This window comes from Haliotis rubra, unplaced genomic scaffold (genome assembly GCF_003918875.1).
Source record: "Haliotis rubra isolate DU_JTF1 unplaced genomic scaffold, ASM391887v1 Scf726, whole genome shotgun sequence".
NCBI classification, from domain to species: domain Eukaryota; kingdom Metazoa; phylum Mollusca; class Gastropoda; order Lepetellida; family Haliotidae; genus Haliotis; species Haliotis rubra.
In genome coordinates this window covers 193,213-217,101 of record NW_025767442.1, presented here as the reverse complement: position 1 = coordinate 217,101, position 23,889 = coordinate 193,213, and the positions used below count along the sequence as shown (strand labels likewise).

Genomic DNA, 23,889 nt, shown 5'->3' with positions numbered 1-23,889 from the left:
CCTCGCTGGATCATGAATATATTGATAACGCTAGGGGGGTTCCACCCCTGTCCCTCCAGTTCGGGCCCCCCCAACTCTGTGCACTATTGTTGTGTTACCTTCGTGCCCAAAGACATTTATAGCTAGATTATTCTGTTTTTCTATTTTAGTTATCTGGGATATGGGGGTTGGTTCATCTATACCATCCCAGTTGAGCCCATCGTCTTGGGGATAACTAGAAGGCCTGTTCGAATTAGTGTCAGCTGGAAACAAGGCTGACCTGATAGCTAACCTCAAGCAATCGTCTCCTCTATTCCTGACGTTGACCATGGCATGTTTTTCCCTATAGTAGGGAGGCAAGTCTAGGTATGACCCGCCTCTGAACGGCACGTAGTTAGCTATGTCTAGATAGACATTATCGATTTTATCTACAGTCCACCCAGACCCCAAGTGTGTGTAGCGTTCTAGGTATTCCCGTATCTGCTGAAAACTGGTATCGATTGATGCGTCTATGGTCTCTATATGAGTCACGACCTGCTGTTTACCTCGGAAGTAAGGCTGAACGTACTCAGTGACCCCTCCCCCTGCCTGCTTATCGAGCGACATTTTCACTGTGATTTGAAATTTGATACTTCCTAGACTGTTTAGTTCCTGGTTTATTTTATCAACTATCAGAGGCTTCATATCTATAATATCTATGTTCCTATCAACATGCATGCACCAGCCTCTTAAATAATTACCTACAGCGCGCTCAGTGCGCACGAACTGTAGGTCAATAGCTCTATTCTGCCGTAATAGTTCTACAAGCTGTGGTTTCCTCATACGGGAATATCCCCCTAACCCCAAATCACGTGCCTGAACTTTTACAGTGGGAGGTTTTGCTACGGGGGCATGTGATAACAATGCGATTAACCCGGCTCTCCCCAGGTTTGAATAACCTGTGAATCCAAGCTGTTTTGCTTGAGCTTTTAATTGTTTTACCGTAGGAGGGGTTTCTAAACCTAGTAATTTCAACAATGCTGGTTTGGGCATTCGAGAATACCCAATCACACCTCTCTGCCTGGCGACCCACTTAAGTTCACCAACAGTAGTCATAGTTGCGTACACACCTAAGAAGATCAATGTCTAATTGGGCCGCCGTAAAGGTAAAAAATCTAGATACACCTTATCGATTATTCCCTCGACCCACCGGAACATGCGCGGTATAGTAGGGTGTTTTGTATTACTTGCAACGAAGTCAGCCAACAAGTATATCTATATCCCCATGCACATCTACTCGCCCCATCAAAGTAATTCCAAGTGTGCCCAGCCCATGGCACATCAAACCCTACTTTTACCATGATTGTAAATCCAGCACCTTGTATAGTTCACTAACAATCATGGGTTTGATATAGTAGGGTGTTTTGTATTACTTGCAACGAAGTCAACAAACAAGTATATCTATATCCCCATGCACATCTACTTTCGCCCCATCAAAGTAATTCCAAGTGTGCCCAGCCCATGGCACATCAAACCCTACTTTTACCATGATTGTAAACGAGCACCCCTTGTATAGTTCACTAACAATCATGGGTTTGAGGACACTGATATCTATACTTTTCCCCACATCCATCTGCCAGCTTCTCAGGCAACCTTCCCTGGGCTCAATTTCCACAAACATAGCTATACGTAGGTGTGTATAATCTCTAACTGGGCCACTGGCAAAGGGAGGTAACTCCTCCAGCCTTACACTGCTATCTTGAGAAGTCGCCTACGTTCTTTTATGTAGGCCTTTTTATTCTCGTAGATGAGGTGATGCCTGACTACGTTCGCCCCGTGAGCTTTACATAGGCAGTAGTGCCCTTTAACCCCTATGCCACACACACAACACGCGTAGTTAGGACTTCCCATGTGGAACCAACAGTACCCCCTAGTCCTGCATTTCCTACCACAGGTCTCGGTCTTCCCCATAAGTATGTATTCGCATCGGTATGGAGCAGGTCCATTTGTCCCTTGGATGGTGTGTAGTACTGAGCGAGTGTGGGTTTATTCAGTGGTTGCAACCGTTTACCTGTTAATAAGAAGTATTCTCTCGCTGCGTCGTCGACATCGTGGAATGTCTGAACGGCATGGTTTTCACGCCTGAGTTGTTCGTTAATGTAATCGATCCTCTGGAGGCGTCTTTTAGCGTACTCAGATTGTGCGGCCTGTAATTTCTCAATAGCGAGATTATGCCGCTTTTTTTCTTCCTGTATTTCAGTCGCATGTGACTCTCGTAATTTCGAGAAGAGGAAATTACTCCCGGAAAATGCTAGGGCATTTACTAACGCCCCACCAACCATCATGGCAATCGAAGCCATCTTATATTTACTTCATAATATTTTCAGGTAGTATCCCTTGTTTTACTAGGATGTCTTTTGTAGCCATCGCCATACCAAGGTTCATTATAAGCATACCCATATCCTGCAGGTTGAAATCTAGCTTGATAGTTGGTTGTTTAAGCACCATTTTGGTCAACCGAAATGCGTATCCCACGGCTAGACTGGCGACCACTGTGGCGTGGTATGCGCCGCTGATCTAACGCTTTCCCCTCAGACATTATGTATATGATATAAAAATATTAAATTATAACATGATATGCAGGTTGACCTCTAATTGTGGGGGAGGGTTTCCCTCACTGTGTGGGTTTCCCTCCCCGGGATCCCTGTGGCGTGTATATAACCACGAGATAACCACGGCAGCAGTTACGCCTACAGCCAACAAGAGTCGGGTCGGGTGAGTCACCCTGATAATTTTATGTTGGTTACACCACCGTTTTTTATCGGCAGCTACTCTCTTAGGATTCTTCTGCCTGGTTACTGTCTCCCCCAACCTTGGGTTCACCTCCCTGGGGGGTGGGATCACCTCTGAAGGGGTCACCTCCCTGGGGGTTTCCTCCAGTTGTTGGGGTTCCCCCCTGGGGGTTTCCCCCCTGGAGGTTTCCTCCAGGTGTGGTGTCTCCTGTGCAGCATCCATCTATACTATTATTATTATTTTTCCCCTCAAATTGACAATGCTTTGCCGTGATAATCGCCGCCGTCACCGGGGCTAACAACATACCATATTTGTGGTACAGCTCGCAGCTAATAGAGCTCAAGGCGTGTTCGATAAATGGGTCTTTCTCAAGGTCTTCCCACAGGTAAAGTCGGCGCTCCGGGGGGATGGGAAGGAAGTATGACGCAATACCAGTGTATATCTGGGTCATAGCCGATCCTATTGTCTTTGTCATCTCTGCTCCGAGCCGGGTCTCGTATCTAGCGTACAGTTTATCGATTTCTTCAGCTGACATTTTGTGAATTTTATCTGGAGTGTACTCTCCAAAGTAATGTTTGGCTTTGCCGCCAACAGCCAACGCCACCAGTTTCTCTCGCTTGTCATCGTCCACCTGTGGTGATTGGGGTACCAACAGTTGCTCTAGCAATTCCTCACACTCCATCTTATAATGTAACAAGTAAGATTTAGTTTTAACTATATAATATACGATATAGACGAAACAGAGAGAAATGAAGGTTAAGTTGCACACGAAAAACACTTCAAATACCATAGCTATAACTAAATGCTAAGTATTTATACTAAGCATTGCTAAGCTTTACTTAGCTTTGCTAAGCATTGCTAAGCATTTGCTAAGCTAAAACACCCTATAAGCCACGGGTTGGTCGGTCTTGAGCACGAGCTTAGCGTGTTTAGTTTCAGCGAGCTGTTTCTTCACACGTTCCCTATCATGTTTGCTCATCACATCGTTCTCTCTCAAACACTCCTCGAACGAATCCCTGTCCTTGCAGTGAAATAAGGCCACCCATCGCGTCTGTTCCCTGAGGTCTTTCAACACGGAGTTGAACTTCTGCGTTAGCACCCAGACGCTGTGATTTGCGTGCCGGCCGGAGAAGGCCAGGTACGATAGCATATCTCTCTTTTTTGTTATCTCGCGATTAACGCTGCAGTCGTCCAGTATGAACAGCGCCGACTCCTTTTAAATTTCATATGGTAAGCTTTCAACCAGTCCTGCAGACGTGTCCCCGGTCGACTCTGTAATGCGTCCGGTCCGTCATCACCCAAGGTCTTTCCGCGTTAATGCGTTTTATTCATGCTCAGAGTAGGGCACATGATAACGATGTTATCAAACACATCCCTGTAGTAACCCTCCAACATATCCAACACGAAAACGGTCTTCCCACAGCCAGTCTGCCCGCACACTATGGCGCAGTGTGGGTCGCGGGGTAAATCAGTAGGCAAATCAGTAGATGGTTGCACGAATCTCCCATTGTCTATATTAAGTTGCGCGTCCATAATAACGTACAGATATAATTTCAACTTGCCCGCGGGTTGAGCCTTCTTGGTAATCTGGATTGTTATCCCCTCACTGCCGTTGTCGATGCGGCGACCGCTACCGTGCAGTTTATCGTCATCCGTGGATCGCATGTCCAACCATAGGGCGTACTTGGTGGTCAGGTACTCGCCGATCTTCACGGAGGATAGCCCCAAGTCTTTGGTTATGTATGGGTGTTGTTTGATGGCCGGTAGCTTATTTATCTCATCCCACTGCTGGTATGCCCTCATACCATGACTGAACAGCTGGTTGGGCACGCCCTCTATGGTCACTTCCACCTTTTCAATCTCGGGTTGAAAAACTTCTCGCTGTCCCTCCGGAACGGCTCATAATACTCCACTGGGACGACCAGGATGCCTTTCATCGATCGCGCCGGCACGTTCAGGTTGATATTCTACACAGTGTCGCTCTTATCTCGCACGACTGATCTATGCCTCAGTATGCGATCGTACAGGATGGCCATCTTCCCAGAGTACTGGCTTCGAACCTGCCTGGCCAGCTCCAGGCTAGTGACCATGTCGAACTCCAGAGAGATGTTGTCTATGGCGTAACTGGCCTCATCACCGTTCGGCGTACGCACTACTTTGCTGTAGTCGTTAAACGTTAGCTCGTATTCAAGCCTATCACCCAGCGCGGCCTGGTAAAACGGCACGTGTCCCGTGAGCAACTCGAAGTCGAGCGGCACACAGAACCGGTTCCCGTACGCTTGAGCGATGGCCTTTTCACCGTCCGATAGCTTGTCTAGCTGGTCTTGCATGAAGCCATACCCAATGCGCAACCGGGTCGATTTGCTGATACCCTGGTACACGTCATTGACACGTTCTCCCTCGCTTTTCCAGAGATCCCCGTAGCAGTGAAACACGTCGCTGTCGTCGATGCTCAGCACCTCGTTACCGCTGATCTTTATGGTGGTTTTCTTGATGATGGCTCGACCTACGTTCCGCACTAGCTCACGTTTGTCGTTGGTGGAGGTCGACGTGAGGTTGAAAGCCAGTCGAACCGTGCCTGGTACAATGAGGTCATTCTCGCCAAGGTTTGGAAATCTAACCAGCAGCGTTTGGTTCTGGTCTATCTTGCTGGGTTTGTTGGTGATGGTCACCGACTGGCGCACGGCTCTGGCGCCTAGAGGCTCTCTTGATCTTCGGAAGGGATCTAGTTTTCTACCGTACATTGTTATATAAATGAAATATATAAGTTTTAATACTAAATAATGGCAGAGTACATCCCTATGGATAATATGTGGGATGATAGTGCCCAGGCATTCGAGGATGAAACCTCGTTCCCCTTAAGTACTGAACTTGTACAGTCGGCCGTCGATGATTATTACGACGCAGTTGAAAATAAAGACAACATCAAGCCGTTGGGGAGGGACTATTCCAAGTTTATCGTCGATAAGAAGGGCACGCTATGCGATTGAAGGCTCACCCGGGTCGATATCATGAAAAAGACGGGAAGCCATATGCTTTGTCAACAATCACCAGTCGCCCTGGTGGGAGTCAACTGTCTCCGTGAGGAACTAGGCTTCATAGATTACGGTGGCGCACGCCGCGACCTAAGCTTCCCCCGAAGGCCGTCCAAGATCTGCAAGCAGCCAGGCCCAAAGGCGATGAAGGCAATATACCCCAACGTGCTAAAGAAACGTCAGACAGTATTGAAAAACTATTGGCTACGTACCGTGACAAACCCTTGCCGAGGCTCGAATTTCCCCTGAGGGAACTGTACGGTCTAGACGAAGCCTTGAAACATGTACGCGGAGAACTAGTGAACAACATGGGGAAACTGAACGAAATCGACGAAATGCGATCGCCGCGAAGAAAATAAAACTCACCGAAGCGGATGGTGATATGAAACGGCGTATCGAGGAGAGAATAAAAAACTTGGAAGACGAGAGACGGACTCGGTTGGAATCCGCTTCCTCTAACCGGGAAGCGCTGCGATCACAGATCAGTAGAGTACGGGAAACCATCGATCGAGTCCTAAATGAAGACACCACGCTAGCTGACAGGATTCGGATCCTGTTCCGGGAGCAAGGCATCACCATCGCCAGCATTCTGACTGCATTGGGCTTCATCATATCTACCCTGGTGGTGTCATTGACAGGGGGTACCCCCACGCCTGCACCAACACCAACACCCACAGGTGGTGTCAAAGAGTGGATAAAAAAACACCTGAAATCCCTAGGGGAAGCCCTGGCTAAACTGGCTGGTAAGGCCGCCCGGCCCTACCCGCATCCTGGGTAGCATCGTCCTCGCTGCTGCTGAGCTTTGGCTAAAACTGCCACGTGGCTCAGTCAAAACCTGTGGGCAGCCATCGTCGCCGTGGGCGGGTCTGGTGTACGTAGCGGCTAAGGAATTTTTAACCAAATGAGCCCCAAAGCTACCCCACCAACCACCAGGGCTGTTTTACGATCGATGTGCTGCTGATTGGGCGCTGCAGGCTGGGGCTGTGGGTGTGTTGGTTGAACCCTAGGCTCCGGGGGTGGCGCCACTATACCCGTTTCACCGGTCGTGGGTGGTGGGACGTGGGGGACTTGACATTGAGGTTGACGCCCAACTTTTGGCCCGCCGTGGCTATGACTATTTCGTTGTTGTAGCCCACCACTTTTTTAACTCTCAGTTGCATATCGCTCGGAGCCATGTACAACCCCACGTCGAACACGTAGACCGGTAGATATAAATCATAATCCCGTGAATATAGGATACCTCAGCTTAACGCTTCACATAAAATGACCAGCGCACAAGGGCCCGGGGTGAAAAATGCGTCAATGTGGGGATCTCCGACCTTGGGGACACACGCGGATTCGACGCTCCCGGAGTAGATGGTAAATTGTACGCCTTACAACTGAAAAACAACATTTACAAACGCGTTGAAGTCCCCTCCGGTGGAGCCCTAGGTGATACTAGATACCACAAGAGCGACAGTCAACACTCGGTACACCCTAGTCACCACCGGGGATGATAAATGGATAATATACCCATCGTTCGGGGGTAAGCTGTTCGACTTAACCGATGTTGAGAGCACTACCGTCGCCTCAAACCAGCCATATACTGCCTTCACCAAAGATGACAAGTGGGTGTTGTTACCAGATAAAGACGACTGGTTTCTCAATATTAGGCTTGGCTCCCCCTACGTGTTCACGGATAACAAAGACAACCACCTAAACAAAGCGTTAACAACGGAACCCTGCTCGTGGCTTACGTCCTGACTCAGAGACGTAGCGTAGCCATCAGCCCAGTCGCCAGTATGGCAGCCCATATGCTATCGGGTAAACCGGGAATGCAAAACGTGACATTGCAGTTGGTGTCTGAATTCGAAGGTGTGGTCAGGATACTGGAGAGTCTACCGGCTTAACTCAACACTGATCATCAAAGTCTACCTAGGGGAACCATCGGGGAATAATGTCGAGATCGTGAAGGGGGTCAAACTCGGGTGGGTGAAACGACACCAGTATCACGTTTGCACAGTTTACGTGCGGATGGGTGTCGGATCCAACACCAGTCTGCAGGGTGTCACCGTGATTGTGGAAAACACGATATCACTAACCAAGATCTTCCTACCTGACAACATACACTTCATGGGGGTGAAGTTCACCCCTGAACTATTATCAGAAAACCAGTTGGAAACTATATCGTAGTAGTATTATAGCAATGGCCAGTCATCGTCCCAACACTACGCTTAACGACCTAGGGGACACGGAGGGATTCGATCAGCCTGGTGAGGAAGACACCTTATACATCCTGCACTTCAAAGACAACGTGTATAGGCGGGTGTCGTTATCAGATTTTAAAGAGCCTGAATGGTTAGTCAACTTAACCCTCACCTCACCTTATATCTCATTAAAGGAACAAAGTCATATCTCTGAAATTAAGAACAGCGGTATCTTGCCCGCGTGCTTCGTTCCGGGACCTAATACAAGGATGATACTAAGGCCGAGTTTACCCAATATGTTACTGGCATTCCACGGGGGAGAGTTAAGGTATGACTGCTATGGGCACATAGGGATTCCATCTATGGTACCAGGCTCCACACTTATCATAGACGTCCATATCGAAAGAGTTAATAGTAATAAGGAATTACAACAACTTTTACCTGGGGTCAGAGTACTCTGGTTTCCCCAGACCCGTAGTAAACGTTACCGTATCATCATATAACTGGACCCCTCAACGGGTTCTATAACCCACTCAATAACCCCCGAACGAGGGGGCTATTGTGGCTGCAGAGTTACCTATTAAATTCTCACCTATTTTCCTACATGAGGATTTATACCTTATAAGCCTCAAGTACGTTGATCGATTGTTAAATGAAACCCAATTAAAATGTCTTTTGTAATATATATTATAGGATGGGGCTATACCCAGTCGTAGAGGAAGTAGCGAAGGCCCTGGAAACCGTAGACGGGTTCCGTTTGAGACAGTTATGTGATGTAAAACGCCAACTAGAGCAAGACCGCGACACGCGTAAAGCACTATGTAAGAAGTACCATAGAGCTTTCAATATCGTGGATGGGGCTGATACTGCCCTTATGGCAACCAGCATGGGGCTGGGAGCGGCAGGTGTTGGGTTGTTAGCTACCATCGTGGCTACCCCCGTAGTGCTAGGCATCGAAATAACAGCTGGGGTGGCAGGGGTGTTAGGGTTGGCGCTTAAGTTTGCATCCCGCAGACTGCATCGTAAGGCATTGAAACACGATGAGATCAGGGTTCTGGCCCGAAGCAAAGCTGAATACAGTAAGTGAGCGTATTTCCACTGCACTCACTGACAGTAAGATCTCAGAGGAGGAGTTTAGTTCAATCCTCTCTGAAATCACAAAATATAACAAAATGAAACAAGAGATTCGATCCAAGTCTCGTAAGTCTGCTATCAGTGAGGACGAGAAAAAAAAGTACATAGAACAAGGGGTGAAAAAAGCCCAACAAGCCTTTATTACAAACACCAAAGAGATCATAGGCGATTCACATTAAACTGTTTCATCGAGATAAACATGGAATAGCGGCACAATAGTGTCATAGCGGCACGTTAGACGCAGCCAAGTATTGGATGATGCAATCCCAGGATAGACCCGTTAAACCGACATGCTTCAACCATACCCCCGGTAGCTCAGTCGGTTAAGTGGCACGGCTAGAAGGTGTAACATTAGGCGTTCGCATCCCGCTAGCGTCCCAAACTTTTTCATAGTAGGGGTAATGGTAGCAAGAGCTAAGGATCTGACCAAAGCCTTACTTGTGAAATAAGGCTTTGCAGAGGCTTTGGTTGAAAGTGATCCAGAACCCCCATTGTATATACTACTTATTATCTAAAACTTGTGTTTTAATCCGATTTCAGGTGACTGATTATGTGTGCCTGCATGTCAGCAATGTAGAGTACGTACGTCAGCAGCTGACCCCTCACCCTGTCTGCAATTCTTGTCGGGTTTCTTCGTGGTCATTGCTTTCACGTTGTATATATTGCACACATTTATCTACAGTTTAGTTTAATAAATATTTATTGTGTTGTTTACGCCAAAAATTAGACAGGCTACGGCATGATAACAAGACCTATGCTGTGAGGGTTGGTTCTCAGTCATCAAATCGTGAGTTGTTGCCTTTATTATCTAATAATACAAGTCATAAAATGTCATCTGCCAATACATCCACTAATGTATCGGAGTCACTAGATGTGGACTCACTTATTTCTAATCAAATAGCATCACAATCTCTATCTAAAAGGAAGTCCCCTCCAAGAGATGACTCCGAGTCGCAGTCTTCTAAGAAGAAGAAATCTACGTCGTCGCAGATGAAGAAGTTGAGGCCATCAAAGTCTAGATCATCGTCAAGATCTACTAGATCTGCCGTGCCGGCTGCCGGAGTTAGGACGTTTGCCAACGACCTAGTGCCTGCTGACGAAGTTCTCAACTTATCCTTGTCGCAGCCTCCAACCTTGGAACCGGTGATCTTCTTAAGACCACAACAATTGTCTCCAGTTACGACGGCGGGGTTTGCTAACCCCATGACGCAGTCCAGTCACACATCTACTACGTCGATGTCTAGGCAGTCTACAGTCTAAGTAAACTTAGGCTCAGTATTATTCATTACACTGCTATACTGAGTCTAACAAACCGTAGTAGAAGGTTCGGTCAGCTAAACTTTGAGTGACGTATGACCGTCCAAACAAAAGCAAGATGACTGAACGGATTTAACCAGTCAGACAACAGCTACTGTTTAGGGTTCTGTGGGACTTACAAAATTCCACGGTCACTGACACTGATCCCTCAACAAAAGAAAATCCGCAGAAAACACAGATATTTGCCCTGCAGTATATACGTTAAGGGTTTTCTGATGACATGGTTACCATTAGCTAATATTTCCGCAAGCTGACATCGTTGAATATTGACAAAAATACTATTTTCAGTGACTGTTTACTCACTGTGCATCACTCAGAAGCAATCGTACGGAAATAGCATTCGGAATGATTCAGGTACAAACTTCTTCGAGGTAAAAGTTCAAAAGATATGTGCGAATGTCAACTTTCGCGATGTGTTCTGATTGGTCAATTAAAAAGGTTAGCTGATGTGACCTTCTACTAAGGTTTGTTAAACTCAGTATAGCAGTGTAATGAATAATAGTGAGCCTAAGTTTACTTAGACTGGGCAGTCTACTCTTCGCAGTGCGTCTACGATGTCGTCAGGATTCACGAACCCTCAGACCAGCAGGCAGCTTACGTCAACGCAGGGTTCGCGAACACTCAAATCAACAGGCAGCTTATAACACCGCATGGAGAAAGTTACAGTTGAGACAACGCTTTCTCAAGCCTCATCTCTTCACTCTGCAGAGGATTGCCATTCCTCAACATCTAAAATTGTACTTACTATCAGGGATACTCTACAACAGGGATAGGTCACTCGCTTGCTTTCTTTACCATTGTACTAATTAGCATGTGCCTCGTCATGCTCCAACGCACACAGTGACTTGGTTCGTTCCCAGCACAACTTTGGCTGCGTTTAACAGTACTTCAGCCAGTTTATTGTATTAGTCGGAATTTTACAATGAATGAATGAATGAATGAATGAAGAGCAAGAATTATATGTGAATGAATGAAAGAAATAGAACAAAAGAAAGAAATACATTTGTGAATGAATGAAAGAATAAATGATACACCACGGCCATCCCTCCCCAAACATGTTAAAGAATGCAAAACTATCATTTTAACATCATTTTTTAAAATTAGTAATTAATTCAGATATCTTTTTGTATGTGTGGAATGGCATGGACATTGACAGAATGTAAGAATCTTAACAGACACTGTCACACACCCCTCAAAAACAGAAAGTTTAGAACTATCACAAAGTGTTGTAAACACCTTTCCAGTTTTGTCAAATACTAAGATCCCTTCATAAAAATTAAAGGTGTATGTGAAATATGTTTTAGAACAATAACTAGAAACACTCAAACAACGCCCTGTAGTATTTCAATGGCAGATTGGCGATATGTCATATTTTTCACACACCTCAAATACACCCTAACAAATTTTTATAAATGATAAAACTATCACTTTTACTTGCAAACACCTTTCAACTAAAGGTATATTTCCCTTCTAAAAATTAAACGAATATGTGAAAAGTTTTAAACGATAGAATTTAGTCTTTCTTCACTGTGTACTGAGAATTGAAGCCAGTGAGCTACAACATGCCGACTTGAAACTTTACTACAAATCTACTGTACTAATACTGACACTAATAACAATTATTTGACTTAAAATGAAGAGACAGAATAGGTAACTTATCTTCTACATGTAGGCTTTCAGTTATCACAACACTCAGCAAATGTAATCAGCTGTTGAAAATAAACCGGTCTCAATCTTAAAAACTACGCTGCCGCCATATTGGCTACACTGGTCACATGACGAGCCGAGGCATACGCTAATGGGCTTTTCGAGGAGTGACCATGCCCCGTTATATAGTCTCCCAGTTACTATGGTGGACAGACAAATCAAATGTCTGCGGCGGAACTCTTTTACAAGAGCCAGCATGCAACCTTCATGTCTTCGTGGACTCATCACTACAAGGATGGGGAGCGAATTACAACGAGGAGACTGCAGCAGGGAGTTGGTCGCTGGAAGAGAGATTGTTACACATAAATCAGTTGGAATTCAAGGTGGTCATAAACGCAATTCAGCATTGGGCACAGTTCCTAAAGAACCAGTTTCTCTCAGTTTTTCCACACATACAACTTGGCAGTAGCCTTCTACATAAATCTACAAGGCTCAATAAGATCAGCACCTCTATTAGAACTGACGTTCCAGATGGTCAGCTTTACCACAAGTACTACACAAAATAGCACAGACCAAAATACTATGTCTGCGCCTAAGGTCGCGCCTTACTGGCCACCGAGAACCTGGTTTCCATACCTACTACAGCTAATAGGAGAACCAACAATGCGCTTAGACTGGCCGAATCTACTGATCTATCCACACACACGACAACATCACAGCAATCCAACAGGATTCCGACTTCACACATGGAACATATTACACCTGCTTGTGTAGAGGTTATTCCACAAGAGCAGCTAAGGCAGTCACGATGGCTGTAAGACGTTCAACTAGGAACCTCTACGATGATAAATGGAAAAGTTTTGACCAGTTTGCTACGCAGAAGGGATTCTTAGCTGTTAAGGCCTCGCATCCGCAGGTAGCAGACTGCTTATGCCATTTGAGGGCTTCTATATACCTTAAGGGATCTACTCTCTCGACATACTTGGCAGCAATCTGCTCGGTGATCTTCAAGGAAACTCACCAAAGTACCAGACCTCATCTCTTTATTGAGATCATTCAAGTTGGAAGATCAGCAGCAGAGATTCAGAGCGCCAGCCTGGGATCTCAAACATAGTGCTGCAACATTTGATCAGTGACACTTATGAGCCACGGAGACAGACAACTTTTGAGTTATTAACACAAAAGACGTTATTTCTCCTCACACTGACAACAGCGGCAAGAATGTCAGAAATACATGCTCTTGATTTCGTACGAACTAGGTTTGACACTGGACAACATGCAGCAGTCCATTTAGGACTTAGATGGGATTTTATAGCGAAAAATCAACTACCAGGCCAGCCAGATAGACAGTTTCATGTCCTGGCACTATCTACGATACTGGAACCAGACGATACTCAAGACCTGTCCTTATGTCCAGTCAGAGCGTTGAAAATATACCTGGAAAAAACTACTACAAGGAGGAGACAGTTTAAGTGTCTTTTCATCCCGCTATCACCCGCCATGACTATTGAAGTCTCACGAACTAGGATCTCGTTTTTAACTCACATTTAACTCACATGAAATTAGAGCATTAGCTTCAACACTCGCACTACATGGGAATTGCTCATTATCATCCATAATGGAAGGCTGCTTCTGAAAATTTGACACAGTATTTGCGAATCATTATCTGATGGAGATTGCTACAGAAGACGTATCCAGTATACATCAGTTCAGACATCTTGTAGTAGCTCAACAACTCACGATTCCTGCAAGACAATGAGAAACTTACCCGTACCACGTTGACTTGTAGACAGGCAGAAAAGTCTATGCGACACTGTCTTATGTGATAAGTCAGTACATATGTGATATAAGACTCTTACCTTAACAGATGGGTCGCGATTCCATTATGGAAACGTTCTTACCTTAACATGCAAGTCGTTGCAGATAACTAGACATCATAGATACTAGCTATTAAATAAATTATTGTGGTATATTTATTTAGAAATAGGTGGTCCCCCAATTTCTTTCAAAATTCAACATGACGAAGCCGTGAGAAGAGCTCCCAGGGGGTATATCAACAAACGCTATATTGACTATTCAGTCACAGGTAGTCCTGGTAGGTGGCTGACTCACCATCTGTTTCCGTCGGATTCCTTAAGCATATAGCATGATCCAGGATAAGGAAAACTGTGTAATTTTTATGATAAAATTGATATTTTATACTTATCCTGACTCATGATTTGAAGGGTCCTCCCTACTGTCCCATCTCAGCACTTCGGATCTTCCTGTAGGTTCTAGTGCGGGCTGGAATTCATGAGAGAGTGACAAGAGCATGCCTCTGTACTGGTCACGTGGGACACAGTGGCGGGAAAGGTGAAGGGAGGTAACCCAACTGAGTGAGTGATTTTACGTTTGGTTCAGGGAGCAAAGGGATTCAAGTTTCCACGTACCGTTTGAAGGAAAAGGGAGATAAGCATATAGCATGAGTCAGGATAAGTATAAAATATCAATTTTATCTTTAAAATTACATTTTGCTTACCAGGGTAAGTCCTGCCAGGCCAATATTTTGGTTATTTTACCCATTTTAACTCCCACATGCAGGTCAGCCTCATAACACATTCTGCTCCTGCTATTATGTTATGGATTAAAGAAACAACAGCAACAGCAGATTAGATTTGGGGGGCATCTTTTAGATAATGTTAAAAGTGAAATAACACAGTGAGCATTAATTAGGAAGCACAATGTGTACTTAATGTACCCCATAACATCAATACAAAACTAACACAACTTTGTGCTAAATAGACATGTCTATTTTAATATACTGTAGAGATATATATAACAAATATTTTTGTGTCATAAGCAGCTCATGCAATGGGCTTTTGGTTCAGCATTAACCAAAATGGAAATGAACTTACCACATCCACCAAGTCCATAATCAACACATGATGACCCTGTAGTCCCTCTTTCGAGGTTGTGACAGATTGTCAAGCCGGTCGATACTTCTTTCTTTTAGGTGGTCCCTTCCCACTGTTAAGGTACTGATGAACTACTGTTTCATTGTTAGTCTGTTCCCTTTTGAAGAACACAATGAATTGGAATATGGACGAATGAGCCTTGGACGCTGACTTCTTCAGATGACAGTGCCTGCTTTCCAGGTTGTGAGTCTCAGTGTCATAAGGCTCCATTGTCATGTATGCTGTCTTCCCTCATTCCAGTTACAAGGGACGTAGTTGGCAAGCACAGAGGTTGATTTCTGTTGCATATCCAAGGACCTTATCAGTGCCTGCTTTCCAGGTTGTGAGTCTCAGTGTCGTGAGGCTCCATTGTCATGTATGCTGTCTTCCCTCATTCCAGTTAGAAGGGACGTAGTTGGCAAGCACAGAGGTTGATTTCTGTTGCATATCCAAGGACCTTATCTTGACCACTGTCATTGACAGTAAAGCAATCTGTTCCATCTGCTTCTACTGAATTGTTTAGGAAGCAGTCTTCTTGGCATGGAATATTGGCATGTTTGCAACTGCAGCCTTGCTCTCCTCAGTCCAGTTTCACTCCCTCAAATCAACACATATCCATTTGGTTGATATATTCCCTATGTTATAACACAGTATTCTTATCTACTAATCTCTTCAAAGGATACAAATATGTCGGCCTGGCCACCCTTTCATCACCTTCCTATAGGTGTTGGTCAGGTAGGCATCATGATTCCGTGTACAGGGAGATCAGCATCTGTAGGTTTATATGTCTGATCATGCACAGATTGTATCTATACTAGCCACATAAAGAAACTGTGCATTGTCAAAATATTATCCCAGTTGATAAGTATGATAACAATGTCAAAGGTACATATAAACTTTAATGGAGGGATCATGAGACCATAACAAGTCGGGAGAATTTCAATTGAAAAGTCAATCACAATGATGTCACGAGTCCACAAACGGGACAGGGGTCAAATGACCCTGTCACAAGCTCCAAAATGGGTATGTCCACCATTGGCATTGAGAACAGCAGTGCATTGACGACGCATAGAGCCTATCAAACGTGCAAGGAAGGCTTGTGTGATGTCACGCCAGATTCTCTCAAGTTCTGTTGCAAGGTCAAGGACGTTATCTGGCGGATGAGGAAGACGGTGTAGACGTCGATCTATCTCGTCCTAAACATGCTCTATCGGGGAGAGATCCGGTGAATTTGCAGGCCAAGGCAGTAAGTCAACATTGTGGTGTTGCAAGAAATCCATAGCAACCCTTGACGTATGAGGGCGGGCATTGTGCTGTTGGAATGTTAACCCAGGGCCATGACGTTGCAGAAAAGGAATTGCCACAGGTTGAAGAATCTGATCCCTGTAGCCCACACCAGTTAAGTTGCCCTGAACAATCACCAAAGGAGTTCTTTGCCGTGCTGTTATTCCACCCCAAATCATCACGGAACCACCACCAAAGCGATTCCTCTCCAAGATTCCCACGCGTCTATAGGCACGTTGACGTCCATCACTATGGGAAATGTTAAACCTGGACTCATCTGTAAAAACAACATTTCTCCACCAAAACAAGGGTCTGCTGACATGTTTTCGGCACCACATTCGGCGAGCTTGTCAATGACGTGTCAGCATAGGCCGTATGGCGGGACGTCGTGGTCTGATCCCGTGATGACGTAAACGTTGTCGAACTGTGTTGGGGTGGATACGGCGAAGTCCTGGGATGGTTCGGGCAGTCATCACTGCAGTCTGAAACCTGTGGCGAAGATGGGTCACCCTTATCCATCTGTCCTGTCTTGGCGTTGTTACACGTGGACGTCCAGAACGTGTCCGATCGATGACGTCATTTGTGTTCTGGTAGCGTCTCACCAGTGCAGAAATGGCATTCCGGTAGTAGTGGAAATGTGCAGCCACTTGTCGTTGAGACATTCCCCCACGGACCATCCCAATGGCCTCATGACGTTGTGCAGACGTGAAATGGCATGCTATGCGTTTCAATAGACGTTAATTTTTTGAACGATCGCAAGGGCAGGGGTTGAGCTTTCCAAAGTAATAATAGTCCATTTATATTGCGCGTTTATCCATGCACATTGCATGCTCAAAGCGCTGACATATTACCCCTGGTCAACGAGTACAGAACACTCCATGTGGAGAATACAACCGGTCACCTGTCAGGCGCTCAAGGTTCAAATTCAGACTACCATCGTATCATACCAGGTACCCAATTGTACTGCTGGGTGGACAGAGGCAATTTTGAACAAACTCACTTGCCTAAGGTGAGACCACATGCGTCACATGTGCTTCGTTGTGGGGCAGGACTGAAGTCCTAGAAACTTTCAGGAGTCAAGCTGCCAAACACGGTCACCCATCCGAGGACTGTCCGCGACCAACGTTGCTTAACTTCAACTGATTGTGACCTGAGCTCTACGCACAGGACCACACACCGCCACCAAAGTGACAGTATTGTGTGGCATTCATTTGCTCTGTTTCTCTTTCCCGGAATGCACGTGCAACAACGTATTGCACGTCTCAAGGACGAACCCACTGACATCACGGAACGTGGCACGTGCATGCATGTTGGATACTATGACTAATCTCTGAGTTTAAATCCTTATGTGTCTACACAGGTTTGATAAATTTAGATTTTAAATTTTTGTATGCACAGTTTCTTTATGTGCCTAGTATATTTTCTCTAAATAATTTGATATGTTTACGGATTTTCTTCAAATTAGGTTATGAAATTATGACACAACAAAAGTACCGGTATGCAACTGTAAGAATTGATCAGAACTAATGGAGAAGCGTTAAATGAAATAATGTCAAAGTTATAATTTTAACATTATCAAGTTACACCTCTTGATGTATAGAGTGTGATGTTTTTCAGATGTTTGGACAAAACTGGAGACTCTAAATCTTTCCCGAAATCAACTGACTGCATTGCCAGTAAGTAGTATCTGTTTCCCAACAGTAACGTGTGCTGCAATAGTTTGGTCTTATCTACTCCTTCTTTATCTACTCATGTCATATCTAGGTGCAGATCCCCAGCTTTCCGCGGAGCTATTTGTGTGCTCAGCTTACAAAAGTACAAGCCACCAACCAGTGTTGTCAACTTATCTTCCTGTGCATAATAATCTGTTTTATTCAAACTGTCAGTACTGTATGCATTAATTTAGTATGAACTTACTGGAACGCACCAACACACCATTGTTTACAGAAACAAGGATCAGATTACCCTTTTTCCACTGAAACAAGAATACATTGATGTTTCATTAATGCTATTCTGCTTTTTCGAAATACAGTTATTTGTGAAATATATCTGGTAACAAACCAAAGTGCTATACTTATGGTTATTATCACTTTAAATATTCATTGCAAGAGCTGCATGATATTTCAGGTACACTGCACTCCACTACCTTTGAGTCCATATGTCTCTCATTAGCATTTCCTTATTCTGTATATGACTTCTCAGTATTACGAATTCACATATATCATCGATGTTTGATATCAACTCAAATATAGGTATCGTCTGATATGATATGATATGCCGGAATATTGAAAATATTTGAAGGGAATGTAACTTTTCATCTGCCTGTGGCTGTGTGAAGAACGACAAGAAAAACACAAGGCTGGAAATAAACACAGACATTTCAAACCATAACCAAACTAACTGCACTGCACTACATAAGAAAGGGTTTTACTGTATTTTGACTTCAAGTTTTCGTAATATTGTTTCTTCAGTGTTTGAATATGAAAGTCTATGTGTGTTTTAGACATCTCTTCACAAGCTTGTGTCGCTGCGAAAACTGTATGTGAACAGTAACCAGCTTGACTTTGATGGAATCCCTCCCAATGTTGGGAAACTACACAACCTGGAGATATTCAGTGCAGCTGACAACAACCTGGAGATGATCCCTGAGGGGTTGTGCAGGTATGTACAGATGCCACAACGGAACTCATAGACCCAGGGAGGAGACAGTATCTGGAGATGATCCCTGGGGGGTTGTGCAGGTATGTACAGATGCCACAACGGAACTCATAGACCCAGGGAGGAGACAGTATCTGGAGATGATCCCTGGGGGGTTGTGAAGGTATGTACAGATGCCACAACGGAACTCATAGACCCAGGGAGGAGACAGTATCTGGAGATGATCCCTGGGGGGTTGTGCAGGTATGTACAGATGCCACAACGGAACTCATAGACCTAGGGAGGAGACAGTATCTGGAGATGATCCCTGGGGGTTGTGCAGGTATGTACAGATGCCACAACAGAACTCATAGACCCAGGGAGGAGACAGTATCTGGAGATGATCCCTGGGGGGTTGTGCAGGTATGTACAGATTTCACAACGGAGCTCATAGACCCAGGGAGGAGACAGTATCTGGAGATGATCAGTGGGGGTTTGTGCAGGTATGTACAGATGCCACAACGGAACTCATAGACCTAGGGAGGAGACAGTATCTGGAGATGATCCCTGAGGGGTTGTGCAGGTATGTACAGATGCCACAACGGAACTCATAGACCCAGGGAGGAGACAGTATCTGGAGATGATCCCTGAGGGGTTGTGCAGGTATGTACAGATTTCACAACAGAGCTCATAGACCCAGGGAGGAGACAGTATCTGGAGATGATCAGTGGGGGTTTGTGCAGGTATGTACAGATGCCACAACGGAACTCATAGACCTAGGGAGGAGACAGTATCTGGAGATGATCCCTGAGGGGTTGTGCAGGTATGTACAGATGCCACAACGGAACTCATAGACCCAGGGAGGAGACAGTATCTGGAGATGATCCCTTAGGGGTTGTGCAGGTATGTACAGATTTCACAACAGAGCTCATAGACCCAGGGAGGAGACAGTATCTGGAGATGATCAGTGGGGGTTTGTGCAGGTATGTACAGATGCCACACCGGAACTCATAGACCTAGGAAGGAGACAGTTTCTTGATATGATCCCTGAGGGGTTGTGCAGGGAAGTACATATTTCACAACGGAACTCATAAACAGGGAAGATATAGTACTGGGACAATTTGTTCAATAGGTTTGCCACCATGGGTATTCTGGGATGATTGATATCCGATGACACGGATCTGTGCTTATAATCAGAGATTTTACCAAAATGCCCTTGACATCCAATTTGGGAAAGTCGCCGTGGAGGGGTGTGTTTGGGTGAGAGTGAGTGAATGAGTTTAATTTTATGCCACACTCAGCAATATTTCAGCAGTATGGCAGCTGTCTGAAAATAATCAAGTCTGGACCAGATAATCCAGTGATCAACAGCATGAGCATCGAGCTGCGCATTTGGGAACCGATGACATGTGCCAACCAAGTCAGCAAGTCTGACCACCCGATCCCATTAGTCACCTCTTATGACAAGGTTTGGCTGAGAGGTATTTACTGTTCTTGGGGAACAACACAGAGTGCTTCCCCCATGTCTCGCGTTAAAGGAGACAGAAGCAAATAGTATGAGTCAGGATATGTACAAAATAATATTTTTACTCTGAAGAATACATTTTTTACTGTTTTGCAGATGTGGCAAGTTGAAAAAGTTGATCCTGAACAAGAATCGTCTCATTACACTTCCAGATATCCTACATTTACTTCCTGAACTTGAGGTATGTGCTCGTAATTGCATCCCTACAACATTTTGTACCCGTGAAGGTCCGGGCTAGAATATTGACCCATGCTTGTAGTAAGAGGTGACTATCCAATGATAGTTACTGCTGCTGCCTGTACTTTGTGTTAGAGGGTCTGTGATGATAGTTACTGCTGCTGCCTTTACTTTGTGTTAGTGGGTCTGTGATGATAGTTACTGCTGCTGCCTTTACTTTGTGTTAGTGGGTCTGTGATGATAGTTACTGCTGCTGCCTGTACTTTGTGTTAGTGGGTCTGTGATGATAGTTACTTCTGCTGCCTGTACTTTGTGTTAGTGGGTCTGTGATGATAGTTACTGCTGCTGCCTTTACTTTGTGTTAGTGGGTCTGTGATGATAGTCACTGCTGCTGCCTTTACTTTGTGTTAGTGGGTCTGTGATGATAGTTACTGCTGCTGCCTGTACTTTGTGTTAGTGGGTCTGTGATGATAGTTACTGCTGCTGCCTTTACTTTGTGTTAGTGGGTCTGTGATGATAGTTACTGTTGCTGCCTGTACTTTGTGTTAGTGGGTCTGTGATGATAGTTACTTCTGCTGCCTGTACTTTGTGTTAGTGGGTCTGTCGAATGATTGTCTGCCCATTGGTAATTACTTCTGAGTTGATCTTGTTTGCAGACTTTAGATGTGAGAGAAAATCCTGACCTAGTGATGCCACCCAAGCCAGCAGAACTACGGAAAGCCGCTGAGTATTACAATATTGACTTCTCCCTTAACAACCAGCTTCGCCTGGCTGGGGCGGCACCACAGCCTACGGCAGGAGAACAGTCCACTCGTGAGTCACTAAGTGCTGTTATCAGTAAAGCCATTCTATCTGCAATACTTGACTCTTTACTTCATGTGCTCATTAGTTCAACTGGTCATTTGTGAATACAGGTCAGGTTTCAGGGTGAGGTGAACTGATCACTATTGATGAGGTCAAAGATGAGTATTTTTAAACTTATCCTATCTCACGGTATGCACCATCTGTCTCTTCTACGACCATGTGTGGAAACGTGCTGTCAGCTAAGTCAAATCTAACTGGCCTCTGACCCGCCCTGACCTCTGCCCTCACCCCAACATCAACGCCTGTCAATCATCCACCAAAGTGTGCGGCTCGCCCAAATGATCACATGACCACCTCTACCTGTCATTCTCTTTCTTGTCGCCACGTTGTGTGGACGTGTGTTTGTCTATAAGAGAGTTTGATTGTGTTTCTACAATGGGAAAATCGAATAGTTATGGTTCTAATAAACGCAAACATTGCGATAACTGCAACAGTAATTTCTCGGCGGCAGACCCACAATACCTATGTGTTGACTGTTTAGGCCGGTGTGAATGGTCTAGATGTTGCACTTTGTGTGCAAACCGTGACGACGATGCGTTTTCCGAATATCGCTGGGTATCTTGTAGACGCAAGTTTGACAGAGATTGTCGGAGTCCATCTGAGGGTCTGAGTAGTAAACGTCCTAAGTTAGATCGCCGTTTGATATCTGCAGTACGACGTTCGAAGTCGAAGTCTCCTAATGAAGATTTCTTAGAGAGGCGTCTGATTCCTACCTCAGTGGAAATCTGCGTCAACTCTTCCGTCCGCATTCTTATAGCCTCATTACTCTAGAAGATTCTTCACCACCACGAATTGTTGTGTTATCTACGTCTGGTATTCATCCCGGCCGTCTTTGGTGGTGAATGTTTCTTCAGCGCCTTTACGTTTTGGAGGTGGGGACTACTCATGCGGCGCTTATTGTGATTCCTAACATTACATCACAAGTGACTTTCATTTCCAGTTCGACGCTTACATCAGGAGTTACCTACGTTTAGAGCGCCGCTTGTCACTGATTCCACGTGTTTGCTCAGTGTTTGTACCAGTGTGCCGCATACTTTTGAAGTGCCGCTTACTTTTGAAGCGTCGCTTACATCAGGACAGTTATCTACGATTAGAGCGCCGCTTGTCACGGATCCCATGTGTTTGGTCAGAGCGCCACTTACTTCCAGTTCAACGCTGTTCTACCAGTGCGCCGCTTACTTTTGAAGCGATGCTTACATCAGGACAGTTATCTACAATTAGAGTGCCGATTGTCACGGATCCCATATGTTTGGTCAGAGTGCCGCTTACTTACAGTTCGGCGCTCTTGTTTGGTTCCGGTTCGAGGCTTGTGCCTGGTTCGGCGCTTCCTCCCAGTGTTCCTTGTTCGGCGCTTCCTCTCGGTTCCGCGCTTCCGCTTCGCTTCCTCCCGGTTCCGCGCTTCTCCCAGTGTTCCTGGTTCGGCGCTTGCTCCCGGTTCCGCTCTTACTCCCAGTTCAGCGCTTCCTCCCAGTGTTCCTGGTTTGGCGCTTCCTCCCGGTTCCTCGCTTCCTCCCGGTTCAGCGCTTCTACCAGTGTTCCTGGTTCGGCGCTTGCTCCCGGTTCCGCTCTTACTCCCGGTTCGGCACTTCCTCCCGGTCGAGCGCTTCCTCCCGGTTCCGCGCTTCCTCGCTTCCTCCCGGTTCCGCGCTTCTCCCAGTGTTCCTGGTTCAGCCCTTGCTCCCGGTTCCGCGCTTACTCCCAGTGTTCCTGGTTCGGCGCTTCTCCCAGTGTTCCTGGTTCGGCGCTTCTCCCAGTGTTCCTGGTTTGGCGCTTCTCCCAGTGTTCCTGGTTCGGCGCTTCTCCCAGTGTTCCTGGTTCGGCGCTTCTCCCTGTGTTCCTGGTTTGGCGCTTCTCCTAGTGTTCCTGGTTCGGCGCTTCCTCCCGGTGTTACTGGCTTGGCGCTTCCTCCTGGCGCTCCCAGTTCAGCGTTTCCTCCTGGACTCCCGGTTCGGCGCTTACTCATATTGACTTTGGTTCGGCGCTTGCTCCCGGTGTTCCCGGTTCGGCGCTTCATCACGGTGCTTTTAGTTCAGGGCTCACTCACAGTCTTCCTGGTTCAGCGCCTACCTACAGTATTACCAGTTCAACACTTACTCCTGGGGTTCCTGGTTCGACGCTTACTCATGGTGCTCCAGGTTCAGCGCTTACTCATGGTGTTCCCGGTTTGGTGCTGCCTCATAGTTCACTGGCTTCTGTATTGACTCATGGTACAACGCTTCCTCAGGTTTCAGCGCTTACTGCCAGGTGTCGACTTCGGCGCTAGGTCCACTCAGTTCAGCTCTGGAGTTCAATGCACGGGATCCTATGTCTAGGCTTTCTGTTTAGTTCCCAACAACGTGATATTATCATCCACTGGAAGGGGGACTTAATCTTCCTCAAGTTACCAAAAGCCTTATCCA

The 23,889-nt window shown here is 45.7% G+C and overlaps 1 protein-coding gene across 2 annotated transcripts in view; it reads left to right on the top strand.

The window, feature by feature from the left end:
- The window catches only part of LOC124259513 (protein flightless-1 homolog), a 116,473-nt gene that overhangs the window by 31,879 nt on the left and 60,705 nt on the right, over positions 1-23,889 (top strand). For both annotated transcript variants that reach the window (XM_046693642.1, XM_046693643.1), the window contains 4 exons: positions 17,905-17,963; positions 18,791-18,948; positions 20,546-20,630; positions 21,283-21,439. In XM_046693642.1, the coding sequence (XP_046549598.1) occupies positions 17,905-17,963; positions 18,791-18,948; positions 20,546-20,630; positions 21,283-21,439 (459 nt within the window). The remainder of the gene's footprint in view (positions 1-17,904; positions 17,964-18,790; positions 18,949-20,545; positions 20,631-21,282; positions 21,440-23,889) is intronic.